Raw genomic sequence first — 24,137 nt, 5'->3', positions numbered from 1 at the left:
ATATAATTGAAATTCCATGAAGCATCATTCATAATTTTATGTGAATATGTTTTGTGTATAAAACTCTGATGTATTAGTTGTTTTATCTTTTCATTATTTCCGTCCCCAGATCATTTAAATGTGCCGCAGCTTTTGGGGAACCAAGAAACATAGTGGTGGCGCAATGTCATTTGCATAATCTAGAATGTAGGAAATCATACCTTGTGTGAACAAAAGTTGTAAAATTGGTGATTGATAACTGGGAAACTTTACAGTCCCATCCACTATTTCAGCTTGTTGTTTTTCTTTGAGTAAGAATGTAGGACAGGATTTGTTGTCTCTGTCAAACCAGATCCACTAGAGTAAAATAGTTTAATCCTGCTTGCACCAGTACCATTCTCCAGTCTGACAACTGCAGCTACTCAGTTGTCCCCACCTCCTTCCTCCCGTCCAACTCCTGTTAAGAATGCAGTGAATCAATATTGAGTATCTGTCAGATGCCTCACTATATGTGCGCCGTCAGTTGTCACTTCCTTCACTTGTTGAAGAAACACAAGTTTCACAGCTCTAATTTCCTTGCGCAACATGTTTGAAACATACATTGTATAACCCAGACGACATTCACTTTGTAAGACAATGTGATTGTTCTTGTTGGTTGATAGATTAAGACTTAAAATGTGGAGTTTTGCAAGTGTTCTTGGTTGTTTCATTGAGTTATGCCTTTGACATAAATGTAAGAATTTTTGTTTTGGTGTAAGACGTTCAGACCAGAATTTTTGGTTTCAATATTAAGATGAACTAATGAACCATTACTATGACAAATTAGTTGTTTTTGCTCATACTCAAGTAGCTGGTTTGTAATGTTTCAAAAAAAAAATCTGAGAATCATACAATGATCACTTGACTATGACGCTGTTTAGCAAGTGTCCAAAATGTTTTAATGGCTTTTAAGTTGATTCCAAGGCCTAAATGTGTTGATTCATCACTGACCGAACAAGAAATATATAAAACAGTTAGTTTATTGAGTATTAAAACTGTTTTTCTCTTTTCTAGTGCCCTTTCTGTTTCTTTCTGCTTGAAATACTTACTGTGACAGTAAGGATAAGGATGAACACAGAAGTGTTACATGAAACCATTAGTTTCTGAAAGTACAGCATCTGACAGGCAGGTGCTTGCAGTATCATATCTGGTCGTGGACGAGTCATATGGGGCAAACAGTAACTTGCACTCATTCATGCCTCTTTTCACAACTGCTACTTGGACATATGCAGCTCCGTCCAACAGTTTAGATTTCACACATGCCTTCCGATGAGTCCTTAAATATCTGAGCTCTGTCCATAACCTGAGACTTACTGACATTTTAAATATGTAAAACATTTCCACGAATTCTGACTCAATAATGACTCTAAGTTACAAACTTCTGTAACTTGTGTTTCTGTTGTGAGTAATCAATAAGAACCATCTTCACTAACTGACAAAAAAGGGCGGCATCACTCTCTATTACACACAAGACATATCACTCATCACGCATCACTCTCTATTACACACAAGACATTCTACAAACATAAAACACAGCAGTTACATCTTATAATTGCCACACATTTAAGTTTACTGATAGTTATACACAGAATAAAAAATATCAGGTGAAGAAGATGAAATTACTTTTCTAAGTTATTGAGGGCAAACACTTTGTCCTGTTTAAGGCTTACGTTGTGTCTGGTCTGCGTCTGGAGTGTGATCCTGTGAACATGCTTTAATCTGGATTTGACCTGAGTCAGTGCAGCTTTCTGCTTCACGTGGATTTTAGGATGAAATCGCAATTTTTGTGTGTAATTTGGTATTTCCTCCTCTGCTGCATTTCCTTAATTCCTTGTTTAGTTGAAAGTTCTGTCGTGTGTTTTATTCTGTAAATCTGTGCCTTTTCTGATCTCGAATACATATTTTTTCACATGGCTTATCACCCAAAAAATACAGAAGGATACATTTAAATTCTCCTTTTTTTTTAAGCATTTTATCATTGTTCTTATCTTGTTTTTTTTACCTCTCTGTACCATAACAAAAGGTTTTTGCACATTTTGCTTAAGATGCATTGTTTAAAGAAAAGCCATCTGACACTTTTCTATTCTTTCTGTCTTCAGGTCCTTGTAGTCAGTCTGCGACCCGACACCTTTGCCTCCACTGCTTTTGCCTCACTGGATGTTGCACGACACACCTCTGAGACTCCCTCTGGTTCCCCCCACTTGCTGGACAAACCACTGAGAGTGCTCTGCGCCTGGAGAAGTGCAGCCAACTTCTGACAGCCTGTATTAGGCTTTGACTGAACCTTTGAGTCTTTTTCCTCTTTCTGTTTCCTTTACTTTGAAGTATTTCCACCCAATCATTACTACCAGACCAGCCCCTTGCTGTTTGCTTCATTGTAGAAGCAGGTGTTAATTTCTCTCCTCGGAGAGAAGGATCAACCAGTATCTCCCCAACTGGCCCCCTATTGGTGCTGCTTGAGAGGGGGAGGGAGGGGAAGGAGAGGAGTGGACTCTGTGCAGTCCATTATTTTTAACTGGAGATGAAGCTGCAAGCTGTCATGGAGAACCTGCATAGGCAGCAGAGGGCCAAGCTGCTGATGGAGCAGCAGTTACAGCTACAGCAGCAGGCTGCAGCTCAACACACACAAGTGCGTACAGGTGGAGAAGGAGGGGGCGAACTGATGGGCAGCCCAGTCACTGAAGCAGAAAAGGCCCAGATGGCAGCGCTCGCAGCCATGCGTGCTGCAGCGGCCGGGCTGCAGAGGGTGTCAGACAGCCCCATGTCGGACCGTAGCAGTGGTGGTGAAGATGATGATGTTGATGATGACGATGACGATGATGACAATGAAGAACGGGAGGAGCACTACAAGGACATGATGGGCTCAGATGAGGAAGAGCAGATGTAAGAAGTGAACATGTTTTTGGTTAATACTTGTAAAGTTTGCAGTTTCTTCTAAACTTTGTCGATCTGTTCCTACAGCAAGCGGAAATGGGACGAGGATGACTTTGAAGGTGAGATGGAAGAAGACTTTGATGATGACCTCAGGGACGAAGGTCTGCCAACAGGGCATGATGCTGTCGCTCCAGGGAAAGGGATTCTCCTGCTGCCTCACCGCCAGCTCCACCCTCACACTCAGCTGCTGAAGGCCCGTCCCACCGTGGACCAGGAGCCCCGCGTTGCTATCCTGCCTCTCCACGCTTCTCACAGCCATCTGGGCGGACAGGACCATGGGGAATGGACCTACGAAGAACAGTTCAGACAGGTAAGATCTCAAAGTCTCTCAAAGTCTTGCTTTTACCTTTGTCTTGTCCAGTATTAACACCTGGTCATCTGAGATGGGAGCGGATGTTTATTGTTCAAATGGTAATGAATTTAAATCCAAACACAAGTGTTGAAAGTTACAATGTTTTGTCAACGGTAACAAGGAAAACCCCTCCCAACTCGTTCTTAATCACACAAAGTCAGTTAAAGAAGTTGTGTATTTGTCTCTGGGCGTGGACCTAGCACAAAGCTGTCTGTTTCTTTGCTAAAGAGCAAGGTCAGTATTTGCATAGAGGGACCAGAGAAAAACAAATACAGCAATGTCTTAACCCCTCTGTGATACTCAGTAAACAGGCTGTGGCTTACATATAGACTAAATATAACAAATAAAACAGAGCTATCTGTTTGCAAGCTAGGGTTGCAGTGGGAAACCCCGGCCAAAAATCTGAAATGCTCAGCTTGTTTCAAAAATATCTCTGTATGAGGTGTATATAAGAATACCTCGGTGATTGATGCTACCTGTCAACCCACCCTGATTGAAAACCATAAACCATACAATAAAATACACCAAACGAGAGAGCAGGAGACTTACAGCACTATGATATATAATGTACAGTCACACAAGCTGTTACTGTGCAAATAGTTGAGAGCTGTGGGAAGAAATTTGTCATTAGTGTTAGAGGTTGGCGGTAGCGTAATGCAGAAATATCTTAGTGTTTATGTAATATAGGTGATTTATAATAACATTTAAGTCATTTTTAAGCATAACTGGGAGGAGAATGCAGCCATTTCCCCTTCGCTGCTTTGTCTCCTGATGAGTGTACTGGCAGTTCTAGGACTTTGCCACCGGTTTTCCTCATGTTGTTTTTTTTATAGGCATGTCAGCCAGGTCCTTCTGTCGTCTGCAGCTTCCTCTCACTGGGGAAGTTGTTAAATCCGACATGTTAGCTGTTGCTGAGGGAGCCACACATGTCCTTGCATCCCTCTCATCTAAAGAGTCACTTTCTCAGCAGTAGATTAGGGTGAGAAATTAACACCTGTCACTGGCCAAATGTAGATAAACCGTTAGATGGGACTTCGCTTTCAGTGGGGAGGGGCATGTTTCTCAGAGGTTTCAGTACATTTTTTTTTCTTGTGGAACAATCTTGTGCTGTGGCTTAAGAGGAAAGAAAATAGTTATTTCCTGTCATGAACAGGACTGAGAGCTGAGGAAGAGAGACTGAGGGCGGCAGGGAGAAGAGGGGGAAGGGGTCGAGATGCACTTAAACTGCTTTACCCTGCCAGCGTTTTCTGTAAACATGTTCAATCGCTGGACGTTACGAGGGAGGCCTCAGTGGAATGAGACGTGTTGTTTACATGACTAGATTTAAATCTGTCAACGACCACATCCATGTGGGGAGTCAATTAAAATTAAAATGACTGTGAAAGAATTATGGTTTATAATCAGTACTCTCCAGTAATTAGAAAGTAGATTTGTTCAAATAGTTTTTTCTGCATTTTGTAGTGTGGACAGTTGAATGGAGAGGTTAACAGATTACTTTGGGGTTTTAAATTCATTCCAAAATGATTTCTCACATAAAAACAAGAAAGAATTAAGGAGAAAAAAAAACATGTTCAGACCTGGTTTTAATTTCTGTCATAAATTGTCTCATGACATTACTTCTAGAGGTCTCCATTTTTGGCCATTTACATAATAAAAATCAATCTGGGGTATATAGAAAAAATAAGCATGAGAAAAACATGAAATACTTCAGTTGAAAAAGAAAATACAGTTTTTTATTTTATTTTCCTTACACACTATACACACACAGTGAAGACCTCATGTGTTAAGTGTGAATTTCCATCAAGTCCTTGTTCTAGTTCAGGCATGTGCAGCAAATAGCAGTTATCATCAAAACATGAACGGTATTTAGCAATTGTGCTGAGGGATAATGCTCTTCATTTTGTGTTAATGTTAACTAAAGGTCACAAATACATCTAGTACATCTAGGAATGTGTATTTGCTGCTGTCGTAGTGCGGTTCAAAGTATAGGTGCGTCATCATTTCCTGTATATTTAGAGGCACACTGCTGGTGGAACTATGAATATATTATATACTATGTGAAACTCTTAAACTGGGTCATAGTTTGGCACCAGTTGTGTAAAGAAAGCTTAGGTAATCTACGGTAATTGCAGTCGGTCTCAAAACACAACAAACCTGTTGCCTGTGGTAGCATTTCCAACCAACAAACATCACAGAAAGTAGAAGCAGCAGTTTCTCTTTTGACCGAAGACAATACTGTTTGAGCAGGGGAGCTGTTTGAGTGAGTAAAGATTAAAGAATAAAAGAGGTCTGTTGTTGATGCTTTAAATTAAATTCTACACACTGCACAATTTCTGCGTGTGTTTTATTTTCAACTGAAACCATAGATTGCGTAATGTGAGGCCTATTTCTTACCAATTACGGAGAATAAAGTGTACAGCTACCATAACAGCTCTGTGTTGCCTCTCTAAATAGGCCACCACTGACCCTCCCTCTGTAAAGCTTTGTGTGAGGGACTTGAATTGATACTGTCAGCAGATGCTGGTTGGTATGTGATGTAGAAAATACAGGACATTGTGTCGTAACATGTCACTCAGTTGCATGTCACTCACGCAATATTCATACATAACAGTGTGAGTCAACTCTGTGTGAGTCAGTACACACCTAAGTCAGTCACAGCTGGACCGGGCTGTTTGACTGGGTACTGTCATTGTCAACTCCAGATGAAGTTGATTATTTAACCATTGTCTGTGCTGTAGGTGGGGATATGCCTTGTTTTGGGCGTTCAGAGAATTTTGGCTACAGCGTTAGCTTTTAGTTCGCTTCGTTTGGCAAGATGTAGCAATGATTAGTCTAACAAAGAAATCAAATGTTTTGTACCAAATGAACATTTAACTGTTGGACAGGTTGCACTTCAAGTCACTGCCAACACTGGTTGATCTTTGTGTGGATTGAAACCTGTAACCTGATAGCTGTAACTATCCAACATTGTTAGTGAGCTACTGGTGCTAATTAAATAGCAATAACAATAATGCTGATGGTAAAAGCCTAACCTAATTTGTCAAGGGGAGTGAGTTGTTTGTTAATTAATTAATAAGTGTTTAAATTCAACACAGGCAGTGGAAGATAAATTAAATGAGCTATCCAGTCACAGAAGATTAACTACTGAAATTGTTTGGACATTGCTCTGGTAGTGACAAAGAACTTAGTTTGGGGAAAATGATCAAATTTCATACCTCAATTATAAGGTCAATAAACATTTAACTGAGAATTTGCTGGTATCAAAGGCTACTTTTTTTTGCTAAGAAGAACATGATGTCTGTCATGTGATGATCCCATTCATACAGAAAAACAAAACAATAAAGCACATGGTTGATATCTCACATGATCAATACCTTAATCATTAAAAGTCTAGGTTACGGAATCGTTCTTTACATTTTTTTAAAGTCATGACTTGCAAAACAAATAATCTCTCACCGAATCATGACTTTACTGCAACTTACAGGAAACACAAACTAAATCTGCAAACACATCTGTTTGTTTAACTGCCTTGCTGCTGATAATTTATATAAAGCCAGACTTTTTTCCATCCAGCACATCATTCACAATGACTAATTTTGTTTTGGATGATTACAGTGATTGGTAATAATTGCTTCAATGGTCTGTTATTATAGTCCTCAGTAAATCTGCTGTGTCTGCTGAATGTACCTTAAAAATGACTGCCCTGTTATATAATCACAGTCTGTCCCTCGATTATTTCTTACTCAATGTGAATCAAAGGCCATCATTCTTGCCCTTAATTTCATATTTGGTGTGAGCCATTTTACTTTTCTTTCCCCTAACCTGTCATTTGTGGGTTTGACTTGTCATGCAGGAAAAAGACAGACGTGAGATCTACAGACTGGCTTGAAATGCACGCAAGCTCTAATTTTCATTTGCTTAAGCGCAGACTGGCTTGAAATGCACATTCTCAGCAAGCTCTAATTTTCATTTGCTTAAGCAGGAGGTTTTCAGTCTCATAGACGTCAAGAAATCACATAAATTACAAGGGATGGACACAAGATCCAGCAGACCCAGACAGCCTTTTGGTTGTTTTATGGTAGTGAGTCACTTCACAGTCTAGTCTGCCCTCAGAAGTCATGACTCAGGGTGATATGATTGTAATAATTTTGTTTTTGTCCACTGAGATCAACTTCTCTCTGACAGAGTGGACTTGAAGGTTAATCAAACCCCACAAGGAAACATCAAAACACATCGTAATAAGGTTGAACTTTAAGGTTAAGATAGAACAGTATTGATCCTGCACTGGGGAAATTATTGACAAAAGTCTAAATACGTATTTTAGTTGAAGCTTTAGTTGCTTTTTAAATATCTTGAAGTTCTACCTTCACAAATGTAATGACCAAAAACACATATGTATACATGTACATGTGCAGTATTTTGGATGGCTGTAGGTGAGGAGGAAGGGGTTAAAGCTATACAGTTTATTTTAGGCAGGTGGGTGGAGGCTGTTGGAATGTGCCTGAGGGAGGGTGATAATGTGGCCACTAGGAACCTCAGATCCTCAGCAGAAATCTTGCGCGCCTCTATCAGTCTGTAGCAGCTGGAGCATTTCCAAACTGTAAACGGCCCTGTTTTATGTTTATGTCATCGTATGTGGTGTTGTCCTTTAGTAGTTAATGTGGTGATGCAGCCAGCAAACGTGGATTCTAGACTAAATCTTTACATTTATAATAGTCAATTTGATTGAAATAGCGTATAGTCAAATATAAATATTAGTTTTTGCTGTTAAAGGTCACCTGATTTCCGATGGCCTACAAGAAGTCCAGTTTCTTGTTAGAAAATCTTCCCACTTCAACAGTACAATTTAAATAACTCATGAAAGGGGGAGATATTGTTTCTTCACATCAACCCAGATTAATGGTTAAGAAATACCCGGAGAAACCCTGCCCTTTTGTTTGGATTTGCCCCAGGTTGTATCTGGCAAAGACGTGTCAGCCGAGGCTCAAACTACATTCCTGGTGGATCATTTAGCCACAGTTCTTTTTTTCCCACCCTGTGCTAAATGGCCTGACTAAATTAGGCCAGGCGTTGCGATCTGTCTGGATGTCTGTGGTTTGTAATGAATTAATCAAGGCACACTGCTGGCGGTGACATGTCGATGTTGGTTTCATCATAGCCTATGAATGGTGTTATCTGAACGTACTTGCACTGGCTGGGTGAAAGAAATGTAAAAAGTTGTGGGACGATTTCTGATTTGTCATTTTGCTGTTAACGTGACCAAAAAAGGTGTTACGCTCATTATATCGTACTACGAAACTAACATTTCTGAGTTAGAAAGTTAAACAACTGCGATTCTAAATAGGCTTTGAAACACCATATATTCCTAAGTCTTTTATCTCGATACCAGCCAAGGCCATTTAATGTATCAGGTTACCTGCTGAATTTTATGACCGCAAGATATGTAGAAATAAGAAAAGTCTTGATAAAGTGTGTTTTATGGCCATTCTTTCTTCACTGTGCCCTCGCTGTGGCCCTGCGTTGTGAACACTGCAGTCCTTTGCCCCCAGAACTGGTCTGTGGCCAATAAATGTTAGTGGATGTACAATTATAATCTCCTTTTATTAACGTGGGGCCTCTTAAAAATGCTATCTTATACATGTCATATAAGTGCTCCTGTGTCCCTGCCCCCTTTATAAACACTCTCCTCTTTAGGCCAGAAATTGTCCAGAGGCCATGCGGAGTCTTTGAAGTCGCCTCGCCTGTGTCTCTGCTGCCTTTAAACACCAGCAGCTGGGCAGATGGAGCCCAGATGGACAGTAAAGAAGGGATGTCTTTAAAAATTCATGGCACTCACCATGATCAGGGTGAATGGGGGAGTTGGCATTAAACATTAAATTGCTCACACACACACACACACACACTGCAGGGGTGGGGGATGTGGCTGTTAGTGACTACAGGAAGTGTAGCCTGAACAAGAGCCAAGTGGGAGCGACACTTATTGGGATTGCCGTCAGGTTTCTGCTGATACAGCTGTCTGATAAGTGCTTGTTGGGTTTATATTCCACCGTGAGGCCTTTTGATCCGCCACAGGGTTGTATAAACAGGTTGGATCATGTCGTTTTTACATTCCCACGGCTGAAGATTTGTCTCTCTGTTGGACAGTTATTTCAAATTGCCTAATGCCCTTTATCCTGCCTTCAGTCTGCGCCCACCCAGTCTTTATAGACGCAATTTATGAGTTGTGCCATAAATTGATTGATAAAGCTAATATAAATGGGGTTACTCGGTCAATCTGTCCTGGCTACAGTTAAAAAAAAAAGATAATCAAAGTATATTAAGTAGCTTGGACACTTTTTACAAAAAACATTTACAGGTATTAAAACCTGCGGATTAAATTAATGAGGCTGTATGAGTGAATTTTTTAGTTGACGAATTGAAGTGTCATTAGTAACTTTGTCTGTGTAGTGATTTCCTGTTTTCAACAAATACAAACAAAAAAGTGGTTGAATTGTGGGCCTCCGTGTTGGGAAACTAGTTCAGTAGTTCCTCATAGTCCTCTCCTTTAGTGAATGAGTGTGGGAGGGAGAAGAGTGGGCGTGACCGAGGGAAGACCAAGAAGTCAGTCAGTTGGCTTTTGGCTTTGAACCACTGCCAAGTGGAGTGTTAGTGCGTGCTCCTTTCCTCTGTCAAGCACAGCCGAGCGTTTGAATTGTGTCCAACAGTGAGCGTGCAGCATGTAGCTGATGTCAGAAACTGTACAGCCATGGGGATTCTGGAAATTGGCAGGCACACAGTACAGCGGGGAATGGGGATGAATCAGGAATGTAAACAAAGATTGCGTAAAGGCTGAGGCTAGCTCTTTTTGTGCTGCATGTTTTTTTATTTCAGACATTTTAACATTGATGATAAAATTAATTGTACTATTTCTATTTTTTGAAGCTTACTTTCAGACTTTATTTTTTATTACACCTTCACATAGAACAACTTGAGAAACCTGCACAGTTCTGCTTTTTATTTATTGCCCTTTTTGCCATTAAATCGAAAAATTCATTTTAATTGCATCCTTCTTCACCAAAGAACTCCATGTGTCCATATTTTAGAGACATAAGTGCAGTTCCTTTTGGCCTATTTTTTGCCATTTTGTCTAAACTGTGTTGAGCTGCAATAAATGTTTGACAGGAAACAAATTGCCATTTTGTCTAAACTGTGCTGCAATAAATGTTTGACAGGAAACAAAGCATTTACCGATATCTATTCATACAACAGTTCAATGAAAGGCATTCATCTGCACAAAATGTGCGACTTCACCTTCAAACACTGTTGAAAGGGTAGTGGGTGTTGAAAGCTTTTATTCTTGAATGAATCAATTCAGAAAAAGGTCAAAGATAAAGATAAAGATTCTGCAGCTACATGTTTTTCAAGGTCTGAACCGTTCTTTGTCCTCCTGTGGAATGAAATAAATGGATAGAAGTGGATCATATCTGCATGTTTTGAAACGGTGGTGTCAGAGGCAACAGGGTTATCAAAGAGCTCATTTAAGATTCATCACAGTGTGCATGTGGATGAAAATGTAACAATGCTGTGAGAGCACATGATTGACAATTACCACAGCTTGTGACGTCCAGTTTCAAATATTTATTTATTTTTTTGACCTTCATCAGCTGATTAGACCCCTGAAACCCATGGGCTCTGATCGCTGTGCTACCAGAGTCAGCCTTTTCTTTTTATTCTGTTTTTTGTAAATCTTATGATTAACCCGTTTCAACACCTACAGTATTGTCACAAACAATTCTGTAAATAAATTATTTACCTTGTTTTAAGTATGTGCAACAGTGTGAGATCCGTGAAAATCCCCGATCTCACAAAAGTGATGTGGACAGTACAATGAAACCTGATGCAGAGCAGGGGACGCTCATCTGACACTTCTTCATAAAAGACCTTGTCAGTGCTGTGATCCATCATGTTGGAGACACATTAGCCTCCACTGTCCTTTCTTTTCTTTCACAAAATAGTGTTGGTGTTTTGTTCATGCTGCACATTCAGTGTGTGGTTCCCATCCTTCAGCTGACACCAGTGTCCACCGCAACTACAGACATTGTATCCCCTTTAAAGGCAAGAAAACTGTGCAAACTATTGTTTTTAACTGCAATGACTCAGGGAAAAGGAAATTGTTTTTTTAAAATAGGGAAATGTGTAAAGATTATGTAGAAACGTGACTAGTGCTTATGCTGTACAAACACGGTTTGCATATGTGTCTACTTGTATAAATTTGAGCAGCCTCCGGGGCAAAAATGAAAAAAGAAATTGCGCTGAGCTTATGCTATTTGTCTTAGAATGGGATGTATTCACATGTAGGAACGTGGAGGAAAAAAAATGCAAATTTGATTCAGTATAAATTTGTCTGCTGTCAGCTGCTTGTCTTGGCATCTAATCTTCAGTTCCCAAGTGTCCCTGAACCAAAATGAAGGACTGCAGCTGACAAATCCAGGGGTCGTTTAAGGTCAAACTACAGCTTGTCCCCTTATTGATCGGAGGCTTGTTTGGCCGCGTGGCTACATGCTGCTATCTGCTCTCCATAGAGATGAATACAACAGATATGTTTTTAAGGCAATTTTTCTACCTCAAATTTTCGCTGAGCTTCCCGAGAAGCAGCAGATAACCACTTTGTGTCAGATGAAACATCTGTTGTCATACAACAGAGAGCACAAGCATGTACTACAGTACATGCATTGAATTTTTTTTATTTACAGTGCATGCATTTTCTGAGGTATGTCCCAGCATCATTAAAATTGCTGTGTGAAATGAAAAGGCATTTTTCAAATTGGTCACGTCATTTTGCGGTTCATGTGAATTACTAAACGAGATGTGTTGGCTTTATGCAGGCAAGTGTTGAAAACCAGGAATGCGTCATATATTATATTGTCACATAAAATCTTGAACAAAGGCAAAGGTCAAAGGTGCTTTAAGAATTAATGTGCTAAATTTAATGCAAACCTTATTCTGTTGTATTATCTGGTTGCTGTGTAAACATTTTTTAATAAGAGTTATTCTTGCCCTTGTGATCACCTGAAGGTCAGTGTGGCAGCTGCAGATAAAGCAGCCCGAGACTGCATCAGACACATCAGAGTTGTTTGTCGAAGCAGGAAATTTGCTCCTCATCCTCAGTCAATAGTGTTGGATTCATGAGGTCATTTGGTCAGTTAGGATTATGATGTACTCTGCCTGTCAATACAAAAATCATTCAATACATCTCTGATTGGACAGCCCTTTTGTGATTAATAATGTCAAGTGGAGGATGGGGAAGTCCAGAGGCAACACGACAGAAGCCTTGCTGAAGGTAACAAATGTTGTGTGGCAGATTTGTTCACATGTACCTGAAGAAAAAGACATCATTCTGTGTCCATAGAGTTCTGCGTTAAACGCCCTGCCCTAGAATGATAGTATTGATAAAATGAAGTGAAGTATCAATTCATATTAACTGTATCTTTTTCTGTCCTGTCTCTTCATTTACCCCAAAGAGGTTCCTATGTGTACACGATGATGTCATGATTTAGTGAGGAAGACCTTGAACTAGTTGTTTAGTCTATAAAATTATTAGGAAACAATTTATATCTGTTTTTTTATATTTTTTATTAGGTAAGAATGAAGAAACATTAAAGCCGACAAGACGTAAAAAATAACAATATTATTATGTCATTTAAACTCTAGAAAGTGTAAGTACTGCCTAATACACTCAATAATTATTTTGACACATAATTGACAGGTATTAAAATATGTTTTTAAAGGTACCAGCTGCTGTCTGCTTCCTCCATAGTTGACTTTAAATTTGAATTTAAATTGTGTAAATCTGCTTTTACACCTTCTAATTACGACTCTCCTCCTCCCTAGAAAAGAAAAGAGTCTTGTTTGCCTGCAGCCTTCTGCAGCTACAGTTCTGTTTATAACCACGCTGTGATGAGTGTAATCACATAATGGGCTTCACTTATCAAAGTGCTGCATTCATCACATTACAATTGAATCACAGGCTGACATGTAAAACCCAGCCCAAGAAATTCCTTCCTTACGCTGAGGCTGCTGTGTTTTCACTGCGGCCACATTTATCTGGAGACAAAGCTTAATGAGGCACATTAACAAAGTATACGGTAACATTTGTTTAGTGATGCACTTAGCTGGGACGTGCCTTCAAGTGGAAGACCATCCCATGGTAATTTACGCTTGCGTATTGTTGTTACGCAATGGTCAAGTAAACATTCTCTGCGTAATTGTAGAATGCCGAAAGTCAACTGGTTAAGATTCTACACTGTGGCTGAAGGCCTTCAGGACTAGTAATTATCTGACGTGTGTAACTAGTGTGCTGTTGTGGCAGACACATTAGGGCGATGCCGCCTTGTGCTACCTTTAAAGAGCTGGCACTCTCTGTCCTCTGGAGATGAGCACCTCTGTGAGCATCTGCCCAAAACGTGATGATCAACACATCGTAGTCACACTCGCAAGATCAGCGACTGACTATCAGTGCATTTCTGATTTTTCTGTGAAGACGTTGCACCACTGTCTGATCTGAGAGAAGATTTTCGACACATTTCTCAATGTAGTAATCGTTATATTTACTTCTGAAGGCTGCTCTTTTGGGATTGCGCAACAACTGCAAATAAATGAGCTTGTCAGATAGAGCGACAAACATGTGATGCTAAGAGAAGTCTCTTGTTTGATATAGGTTTTAACTGAACCAAATGTGCCAGGTGTGAACACACCCTGAAGGGCATTACATAGTTCAATATTATATAACATTTTGGGTTTGGACTATTGGACTGAACATCATTATATTGTGTACAAATCAGCCTCATCGCATCACCACAGACGTGGGGAGGAACTATATTTATATTAACTATTACACATAATGGGATATCCTGCCTTCATGGGCTAATGACACGTTGCCTCAGGATTTCCGTGTATTAAAACATTTCTCATATGTAAAGTTGTCATCAGTTCTCTATACAATGAGTAATAAGTTAGAGCTGGATGTTCAGAAATACATTATTTCACGCCCCCTCTGACGTTTAGTAGCCGTTCTAAATAATAATTATGAGTTTTAAAGAATGAGAAGAATGCCCTGCATTGTTCGATCCCCCTGTGTCATTTCAGTGACGCTGCGTACAAAGCTGTGTTGGCTGTGGTGCATTAATGACACTCACAGGAAGGCCTTGGCCTGGAACAATGCAGTGTTTGAATATGGCTGATCATGTGTTAACGTATCAAGACCCCACCTCCACACACACACAAACAAAATACACACACACACACATCTTCCTGACAAGTTTCCAAATAATCGACACCATTTAAGTCAGAGTTTCAGAAAGAACACTTCAGCGTATGTCATTCCAGAGAGCCGAAGGTTTTTATTCAACATTGACCTCTGGTGTGTTTGTGTATACTGTATCTTTGTCATGTGTCTCAGCTTCACCTGAAGGTGATTGGCATGTCTAAGAGAACACGGAGCAAATGATACCCTGGTCACCCCGGTGCCGTTTTAGTTTTCAGTTGAAAAGCCTCTGTTATGTGCTATGTGACACTTGAAGGCCGCTGGCTCACTAACTGCCATTTGCATTAACAGTGGAGCAGATCCCCTCCCCCTGTCAGACGCACACATATACACCCACCCCTACAATATTACCTGCCACCACCACCTCTGCTCTGAGGGCTGCAACGCTGCAGCAACAGGCTGCTCTTTGGTTACTGATTATTTGCCACAAAAAACTTCTGTTTGCTCTTTCTAATTTATCTGCAGACAGACTGTCGCTGACCTACATATTCGGCCTTAGGCAGGAAATGCCTGAAACTATTAAATACTTGTTTACCTGAGCATAATTATAATTCTTATACCACAATAAAGCAGTTTCAATTTTAAACAACTTTAGATCTGCAAAGTTCGTCATTTTTCTCAGTATTATGTATGTGAAAAATATAAGTCCTCTGTAATCTATCCAAGAATCAGGTCTCATGTAGTCTTCTGATCAGCTCTGCAGGCTACAGTTTTTTTTTTCCAGTGGACACGATGAAGGGGTGGAACCCAGCTCCCAGTGTTTCCAGTCGGTCCAGTTTTTAGTCGTTTATCTTGTTTCTGGTCGTTTATCTGAATAAGAGATCTTTAATCCAAGAGGGGCCCCTGCACCTGTACACATTCTACACTCGTGAAAACATATATAATGCTGTGGCAGCCACACCCTTCCCTGCCTGATAAGGTCTGTATGTAATGTGGGTGGGAGGTTGCAGCAGTAGCAGCAGAGCAGTTAAAATGTAAGGCTTATACAAAAAAAATAAAGTAAAAGAGTTACTGATGGAGTTGAGGAGACAAATGGTGACAAGTGTATAATGAAGGGACGGTGTAAAAAAGAAATTGTGCATTCAGAGAGCAGGGAAGGAACACAATGGCGGGTGCGGGGGGGCAAAGAGAGGGTAATGATAGGGTGGAGTGGGAGACTGTTGTCTTGCTGGTTAGACAGGATCCTGATCCACCGGCTGATGATGTGTCAGTGGCTCCGGTCAAAAAGGCGTCCCACGTAATTCCATCTTTTCACCAAACAATACTTGTTATATAACTTCAGATATATTCAATGGTAGTATTTTTTATACACACCGAGCTAGAGTTTAGTTCATGTTAATGTCGAGTTCATTTTATTTAAAAGTTAAACATTAATCTGTTAAAATATAAGGCAGCATCTTTCATTCCCACACGTGTTTGCACCTGCCATGACTTCCATAGAGAAACAAAAACATCATTTACTGTTAGTGCTACAAGTAACAAGTAGTGGCAAGTAACCGGGCTTCTGCAGCTGCAGCCGCAAGACATAGGGGCCTCCGCTGGAGTCGGAGATAAGAGGGACAAAAGCTGAGCTGAAAAATCCTGAAGTCACTGGTGTGAGATATCCTGTGTGCTGTTAATGCCAAGAGTTCTTATAGATTCAATTAAAAAAGGAGGTGAGCAGTGGGAGCGGAGAGTTTTTGGAGGTGATACAGAGCGTGATCTGTGATCTACATTACTGTCTAGTTTTATTGCTTAAGCTAGCATAGTTTCTACTTGACAGCTCACCAACCACACCATTGGGAAAATGTTTGTGTGTTTAGGACAGAGAGAGTGATTGGAGGGGGGGGGTGGAATACAAGATTGGGGGTGGCGAGTTAAAGTGGGAAGGGGGTGTAATTTCCGAGATTTATGGCGCAGCACTTCACGAAATGCATGCATCCTGTAATTAAAACTCCCCCCTCTTGCCTCCAGCGGTCCTGTACATTCCTGTCATCCCCCACTGACCCACCCACCTCAGTCTTTTTCACTCCGGCCGTACCCACCCCTGTGTTTCCCCCCTCACCACTATAATAGGATCATATTGCTGCCTGGCACTGCTAATGATGGCTGAATGGCACACAGAGAGTTTGTGGTTGGAAACCGCTGTTGTCACCATCTCACCAAACGTCAGCTGAGAGAGAGAGAAAGAGAGAGAGAGAGAGAGAGCTTTTCTCTGTACATATCTCTGAACTGGTGCCTAAAGCAAACAGACACTGTCCAGTGACACGGCAGCAATTTTGTTGTCAAACCAATGTTTGAGTAATTTATCAGGCAAAATACTGGCTTTACAAATCATATCAATGAGAAATAAGATATCATCAAACTCCAGTTCTTTTATTTGATTAATGAGAGATTAATTTTTTTATCTCTTCTTCATATTTGTGTTCAATATTAGTATAGTGCTGGCAGTGAGTGGTTTCCTGTGTTGTAAAATTTTTCTACGCACGTGTGTGTGTGTGTGTGTGTCTGTACATAAAAGTAACAAATAGCCTGGCCTGCTGCCTAAACACTGTCATGTCAGTCACCGTGGCTTTGTTTTTTGTGGTTTCCTCTTGCAACACTCACACAACACAGGTTGTTTTGTTTTAGCTTTATAACTACATGGCCACAAATACACAAGTTACACATGAATGTAGATCAGAAATGAATAAATAAAAATGAAGACACGATCACAGTAATTCAGGTTTTACTTGGGAAATCGGCGGCTGTTGACTTAATAGACGTCCATTAGAGGATACTGTATGTTCAAAGGTACCGCTAGTGCTTATGTTTGAATTTTAGAGGAAATGGTTTCTGTCAAAACATTTTTCCAGAAACAATAGCAGGATAATACCAAACTTTCCAAGTTTCACTTTGTAGACATGGATTGCGTTACTGCAACACACACTATCCCAAATTCCTCACTGATTAGAAAGTGGAATTTGACCCATTTGCGAACCTGTCTGTTGTTAATTCTTTGGTATCAATTCCCAACATCTAGTTGGTCCATTGAATTTCTGAACAAGTCGTAAAAAAATGTGTATATAGTAATCGTCCACCTTTTGGTAACCAATTATCTACATATAAAACCATATATATATATAACCATATATAAACCCTGGCTGGACTACACTCTCACACCGACAGACTGAGCTTAAAAAATAACTACTCTTCACTGATTGGCCCACATTTACTGCCCACTGAACTTTCTAGATCCTGGTGCTTTGTTAGCGACTGGACACACATTAGGTTCTCATCAGGCCGCACTGGTCACTGATTTACTTCTTTTTCTTCTCTTCTTCCTCTTATGGGAAAAAATCTGATGTTGTTTTAACTGGAGATTATTGTAAAAAAAAAGTGCATTTGTACAAGTTATAAAATGTTGTCATTGCTGTCTCACGTGGTCATCCTGGTTGTCTTCGTCTTCTGTTAGACGACATGGTAAATTACAAAGAATGTCTAAATTCATGTCTCTCCCCTTCCTCCCTGCAGCTGTACGAACTGGACGGAGACCCAAAGAGAAAGGAGTTTTTGGACAACCTCTTCAGCTTCATGCAAAAACGCGGTATGTGGCACATGCAGATGTGTTTATAATTTTATAGTTTAACAAAAATTAAACACAGCACACTTGACCAACTCAGTTTATTATTTTTTTAGAATTAATGTACCCACTTAATGTCCTGTTGGTGTCAGAGACAGGCTTTTAATAGTCGGTAAAGAGAGCCCATGATCACCTGCCCATCTCTGTACTCACCCTGACATGCACCACAGTTCTCTGGTCTCATCTTTCATTCATATGGGCTTAGGGTTTTATTCATTTAGGGGCTGATTGCCGTTGGGGCTCAGCCCCTCTTCTTTCCCGGTCTATTACTAGAATGTACACATCGTATCGCTGCCCCAAAATGGATTGCTCTATGTACATATCTTGTTGCCTATCCTTATTGCCCTGTCTGCACTTCTACCAAACACACACACACACACACACACATATATATATATATATATATATATTTGCCCTGGTGACGCACAAACCTCAAGAGTCATAAATAATTTTGCATTGTGTGACAGATTTTTTATTTGTCCTATGCAGTAAGGACAGATGCCTGAAGGCTGTTCACAGATTATTATTCCATAACCACCAGAAAAAAAAGGTCTTGTTCCATTGCTGATTTATTGAGATCAGAGGGCGGGACGCAGCAGGCATGTGCTCACAGCTGAAAAACAAGTTGTAGTTATTTACATTATCAGAGTGGATGGGCGGGTCTGCAGAGGCCTGTGTGAGAAACTAATAGTGCCATCTGCAGGAGACATTGATAAATAATAACCTGAAACAACTTTTTTTTCCTTGTAGGCCAAAGTAAAGTTGTTTTGTTTTTTTTTACCTTAGAATCACTTGTTATTTAAATTATTTAAATGACCAGTGTTTCCACTCCAGTAAGAAATGATGATTAAGTTTAATTAATAAGTTTAAGTTTTAAGTTTAAGTTTAACACTCCAGTAAGAAATGATGATTAAGAGTTTGGTTGTTAACTTGTCGTATCCATGTTAAAACAGCCTTGAGTTTTTCAAACTGCAGTAGACAAATACATTAATGCATATGTAGAACTTAGATGAACTTCCTGATCTTGTTTAAAGTTGCTCAAACGCCACCTACTGAACCCTAATGTCTTTTCTCTGTGGACACAGAACAGTATACTTCCTGCTGTAGGTTCAAAAAAGGGAGATTTTGTTTTTGCTATAAGGTGCTCTGATCTCTGTCATAGTTTCTTTCATCTTTTTCTTGGAAATCCACCAGACTTTACCATCAACTGCGTGTCTCTGTGTGTCTTCCTAGGAACTCCTGTGAATCGAATTCCAATTATGGCCAAACAGGTCTTGGATCTGTATATGCTCTACAGGCTGGTGACGGAGAAGGGTGGTCTGGTGGAGGTCATCAACAAAAAGCTGTGGAGGGAGATCACCAAGGGACTCAACCTGCCTACCTCAATCACCAGCGCAGCCTTCACCCTTCGCACACAGTCAGTATACACACACACACTCACACACACACACACACTTTGTCTGTCACATAGTCTTTCATAAAACTGTGAGGTGTTTTGATCAATGTGAATTATGAATTCAAACCCAAGATGAGGAAAGGATTTGCGAGTTTAAACATGCAGGCCTAACAATTGGTGCAGTATATATCACTATTACATTATAATTGTGCCAACAAATACCCTGTTTTTTTACATTAATGAGAGGATTATTATATATTATCATATGGTACATTTTTAAGGATTTTGTTTTATATTGACTGTTCTTCTTTTAGATACATGAAGTACCTGTACCCATACGAATGTGATAAGAGGGGTCTGAGCAACCCCAACGAGCTCCAGGCAGCCATCGACAGTAACCGGAGAGAGGGTCGACGACAGAGCTTCGGGAGTTCGCTTTTCACCTACTCACCCAATGGAACGCCCACCATGCTGTCCTCACCCAAGATCCCCACATCAGGTGTGGGCCTGACAGTGGCCACCAACGGTGCCTCAATGACCCCTATCCAGAAAATCAAAAAAGGTGAAATTTGTTCTTGAGAAATCTTGATGAAAAGAGGGAAAACGTTATTTCATTGTTTGGAAACTCATTACCTACTTTTACTAATTAACAATTGATTTCGTTGAAGATGCTTTTACGAAGTTATCACTTTAATGGCTTCTCTCATAGCCATTAGGGAGATGTTGTTCTATTATTTGAGGTTCAACCGCAATTTACTTTCAACAATGTGGCAGGAATCAACATGCGTGTCAAAACATTGTGGAGCATAATGCACAACAAACGATGCCCATAAAATTAAAGAAGCCATTAAACATTAATCTGTGGCTGCAACACATGGAGTGCTCGACTGAGTGCTCAGCTGGCTTCACTCATTCCAAAGGTTGATTGAAATTTTTAAATCATGCTTTTTTTTAAAAACCAAAAAATCTAAATGGCTGTTTGAAGCTTACATTAAAGTATATGATTTATCAAGTAAAAAAAAAAACATAGAATGCCTATAGACATTACTGCATCACTGTGAGCCACGATGACTCACCGAGTCTTCAGCGACAGTGGAACACTGTCATCTGCGTTTGAATCAGTCATATTGTCATTGATCAGGTTAGTGGTGTTTTAAAGTGAGGGACACGGCCCTCTTGATGGCTGCAAAGGGGTGCTAAGAGGTCCTCAGAAAATTGGAGGGAAGAAAAGCAAAAAAGTAAAAGTTATTATTGTTTTCTTTTATAACCATTTGTCCTGAACAGACAACATGTAAACTGCCATAATTGTCTGGATTTTCAAGTTTCCAATGGTACCTGAATGCACCTCATATAACAGCTGCAACCTCTGCATGATGACATCATAATCTGTGACCTGGCAGTTTGCGCCCAGTTATCGCTTGTTCGTTAATCATTTTCTCATGCTAAACAAATGTAATTATTGAATAGTGGAAGATTATTGAATAGTGAATAAAAGTAAGAAAAGTATTTTTTTACATATGTTGTAGTATTGTCTGTGGGTTCCCAGCCAAAGGGTCCACTACTAAGTATGTTAAGTCAAACCAGCTGTGGTGTTGTCAGTGCACACCTGGAACTCACTTTTCGTCTGTGTTTTTGGCATGAAGAGGAGGGAGGTCAGCCACTGCCTGGCCTCGGTATGCCTCGTCTACCTGTGGGGGCGCTGGCGGGTCACTCGGTAGCTGCCGTGCAGGCAGCGGCAGCTCAGGCGGCCATGGCGGCTCAGGTGGCAGCTCTGGAGCATCTGAGGGACAAGCTGGAGGCTGGAGAACCTCCAGAGAAGAAGATGGCACTGCCGGCCGAGGAACACCACAGACTACTGCAAAGAGCTTTGCAGCACAACCTGCTGGCCATGACTGCCCAGATCCCCATGAACATCCGCATCAACAACCAAGGTACTTCACACAAATGACAATAAATCACATCTTTTTGTCTGATGTTTCTTTCACAGTTTGTGTTTGAATGAAATACGCAGCTGGTGATTTTTATCTTTGATTAGGACTTCATCACATCTGCTGCAGCGATCTTATTCATTTCACATTTTGTGGTTTTTTTCACATTCATTCTCTTCCTGGCAGTTGTTATCTTAACACTTCCCAGTAATTGTGTCACAAACCACAACACCCAACAGTAGGAAGGTAACCTAAAGCAGCCCTATATGTTGAACTGTTTTTATCATATAGGAACCCCATACATTTACACTGTCATAGTGTGTGTGTGTGTGTGTGTGTGTATTCGACAGAAAGGGGAATTCTAAAGTGTAGGCGCATCGGATTAGAACATGCAATTTTTTGGTGTCTTTAGAGAATGTCTAACCCTACATACTTGAAAGTAATAGTAAGAAGTAAGAAATATTACTGTTGATCCCAGTTATTGTTGTTTGAAATACCCCAGAGTACGGTAGTCTAACACCGAACCTTAGGTTGTAAAAAGGTATGTCTTGTAAAACACGTTCAAAGACACAAGAATCAATATGTTTAATGTTAGGGAATTAAACAGCTTGTAAAACGTAACGACCACTAACTAAACTAAATGAGGTCTAAATATTAGTGTCGGTGAAATTATAAAAACAACGTGAAATCAAATTAAAAACAAATTTTTAATTGCTTGTTAAAGTGAAATCTTGGGTCTCAAACTGTAGACCCGTGCCCCACTTCTGGCCAACAAACCCTTAAATTCTTAAAATTTTAAACGTATTAATAAAAGCTTTAGCCATTCTTGTAAGATTGATCAAAAAGCTTTGTATTATCTTGACCTTCACTGTACGGTGAAGGTCATACAGGCAGTTCAAAACATTTGCTCCTCTGTGACAGTCAACAGCAACTAGGAGACATTGAGGACTAAATGATGTTGTTGGTGAATAAAATGCTCAACGCAAACATGATTTTGAGACCAAACACAAACAAACCTAACCCTACTCTCTGCTCCTCCCGTCTTCCCAGCAGATAGCAGACAGGACTCGGCTCTCAACCTCACTACTAACGGGACAGGCAGCATCAGCATGTCTGTGGAGCTCAACGGCGTCATGTACACTGGTGAGGATTGTTGTCGTGTCACAGACTGAATTTATATTAAAATGTTAGTAATTATGTAGGAATAAAGATGTTATTAGGGACTTGTTTTTGTGTACATGTCATGTTGTTAGTCGTTAGTGGTTTAAGCTAGTTGTTTGTCCAAAAGGCCTAATTGTTGTCCTGTAGTGTTTTGTATTAATTGTTTCTTTTTCCTGCCAGGCGTACTTTTTGCTCAGGCAGCGACAGGGGCAACCTCGTCTGCTGTGTCTGGATTGTCTCTCTCCCACACACCTGCCGGTGCTCATGCTCCTCCTCCTCAGCAGCAGCAGCAGCAGCAGCAGCAAAACACACCTACCTCAACCTCCAACAACTCTGTGTCTTCGTAAACCTCCAGACTCTCTGCTTCATTCGTTGTTTGTTTTTTTTAATTACCATGCTAAGTCAAGCCAAAAACAAACATCATTTTCTACTCGCTGATGCCAAAAAAAAGAGAAGACCCCAGAAATGGCGCAGGAAGATGCAACCGTAAACTCGGATCACTTGAAGTACACTATCTCAGGTTTCTTCACTTACAAACTCACCTCTTTTGTTTTTCGTAGCCAAAATAACTCTGGAAACAAAAAGTCCTAACTAAGAGTCAGTATATGCTCAACAATGCACATCAGTCAGTTATTTATTTATGCAAAAATGTACAGCTTATCAGGGAACAAAGGAGAAAACAATATTTAGAAAGGGCAACAACAAACTTTTTTTTTTTTACACACAAACACAGCTACTGACTGACAGTAACGTTTTTTTTCTCAAGATTTTGTTTATTTTATTTGATCTTTTCGATGACATCGATATTATTATTGTTCTCTATTGTGTTAATCATTTAAATCGTTAATAATCTTCCCACTGCAGGAGAAAAAAAAGTTTATATATTTAGAATTCTATAAAAAAAAGACAATATTAATATTCTCTATTTTTAATCAGAATAGCTTTAAAGGTATATATTGTTTCTTCAGGGCATATAACAATGTACCGCTGTGACCTCATTTTGTGTATAAGAACCTTATTCACGTGGCAGCCAGTTTGTTTCTCTGTGGAAGAGCGATCGGTGCGAACCTACCAAAACCTTACGGTCACCCAACATAAAACACGTGGATCTCCATATATTTGCATGAATGATTCTGAATAATGAAGATATCTGAGGAAGCAGCTCAGCTTCCTGCTGCGTCTGTGCACTTACGTGGGGGCGCTTCCTCATTTTCCTAATTTCAGCTAGCTGTACTGTTGAAACTCTTACCTGTTTGTACAGTACATGCAGGTGAATTATCAAGCTCAGTGTTCCAAATGGCTGTTTTTTGATAAGATGGAAAAATGAATTGACGCCTTTTGTTACACGCTGGACTTCAGTGGTGTCCACACCAACCTTTCCTGCTGCCGTTTTGAGTTTAAGATTTTATGTGAATACCTTGTTTATCGTTGTTCTCAGGTCTCTC

At 40.1% G+C, this 24,137-nt stretch overlaps 2 protein-coding genes across 17 annotated transcripts in view; one reads left to right on the top strand and one right to left on the bottom strand.

Annotated features, from left to right (window-relative positions):
- dock7 (dedicator of cytokinesis 7) overlaps window positions 1–24,137 on the bottom strand; it is a 428,740-nt gene that overhangs the window by 306,251 nt on the left and 98,352 nt on the right. The gene's annotated exons all lie outside the window — the stretch shown is intronic.
- arid3a (AT-rich interactive domain 3A) overlaps window positions 1–24,137 on the top strand; it is a 36,651-nt gene that overhangs the window by 7,610 nt on the left and 4,904 nt on the right. The window contains exons 2-9 of one of the 4 annotated variants that reach the window (XM_017041495.2): window positions 2,118–2,901; window positions 2,980–3,262; window positions 18,099–18,171; window positions 19,441–19,624; window positions 19,918–20,165; window positions 21,247–21,534; window positions 22,585–22,674; window positions 22,873–23,883. In XM_017041495.2, the coding sequence (XP_016896984.1) occupies window positions 2,540–2,901; window positions 2,980–3,262; window positions 18,099–18,171; window positions 19,441–19,624; window positions 19,918–20,165; window positions 21,247–21,534; window positions 22,585–22,674; window positions 22,873–23,039 (1,695 nt within the window). In that variant the 5' untranslated portion in view covers window positions 2,118–2,539 and the 3' untranslated portion in view covers window positions 23,040–23,883. Of the gene's footprint in view, window positions 1–2,117; window positions 2,902–2,979; window positions 3,263–18,098; window positions 18,172–19,440; window positions 19,625–19,917; window positions 20,166–21,246; window positions 21,535–22,581; window positions 22,675–22,872; window positions 23,884–24,137 lie in introns of those variants that run through there. The other 3 variants (XM_008333721.3, XM_025054126.1, XM_025054125.1) reach the window with 3 other exon arrangements.

Source organism: Cynoglossus semilaevis, chromosome 2 (assembly GCF_000523025.1).
Source record: "Cynoglossus semilaevis isolate Cse_v1.0 chromosome 2, Cse_v1.0, whole genome shotgun sequence".
Classification (NCBI taxonomy): Eukaryota; Metazoa; Chordata; class Actinopteri; order Pleuronectiformes; family Cynoglossidae; genus Cynoglossus; species Cynoglossus semilaevis.
This window is presented reverse-complemented; position numbering and strand designations above follow the sequence as displayed.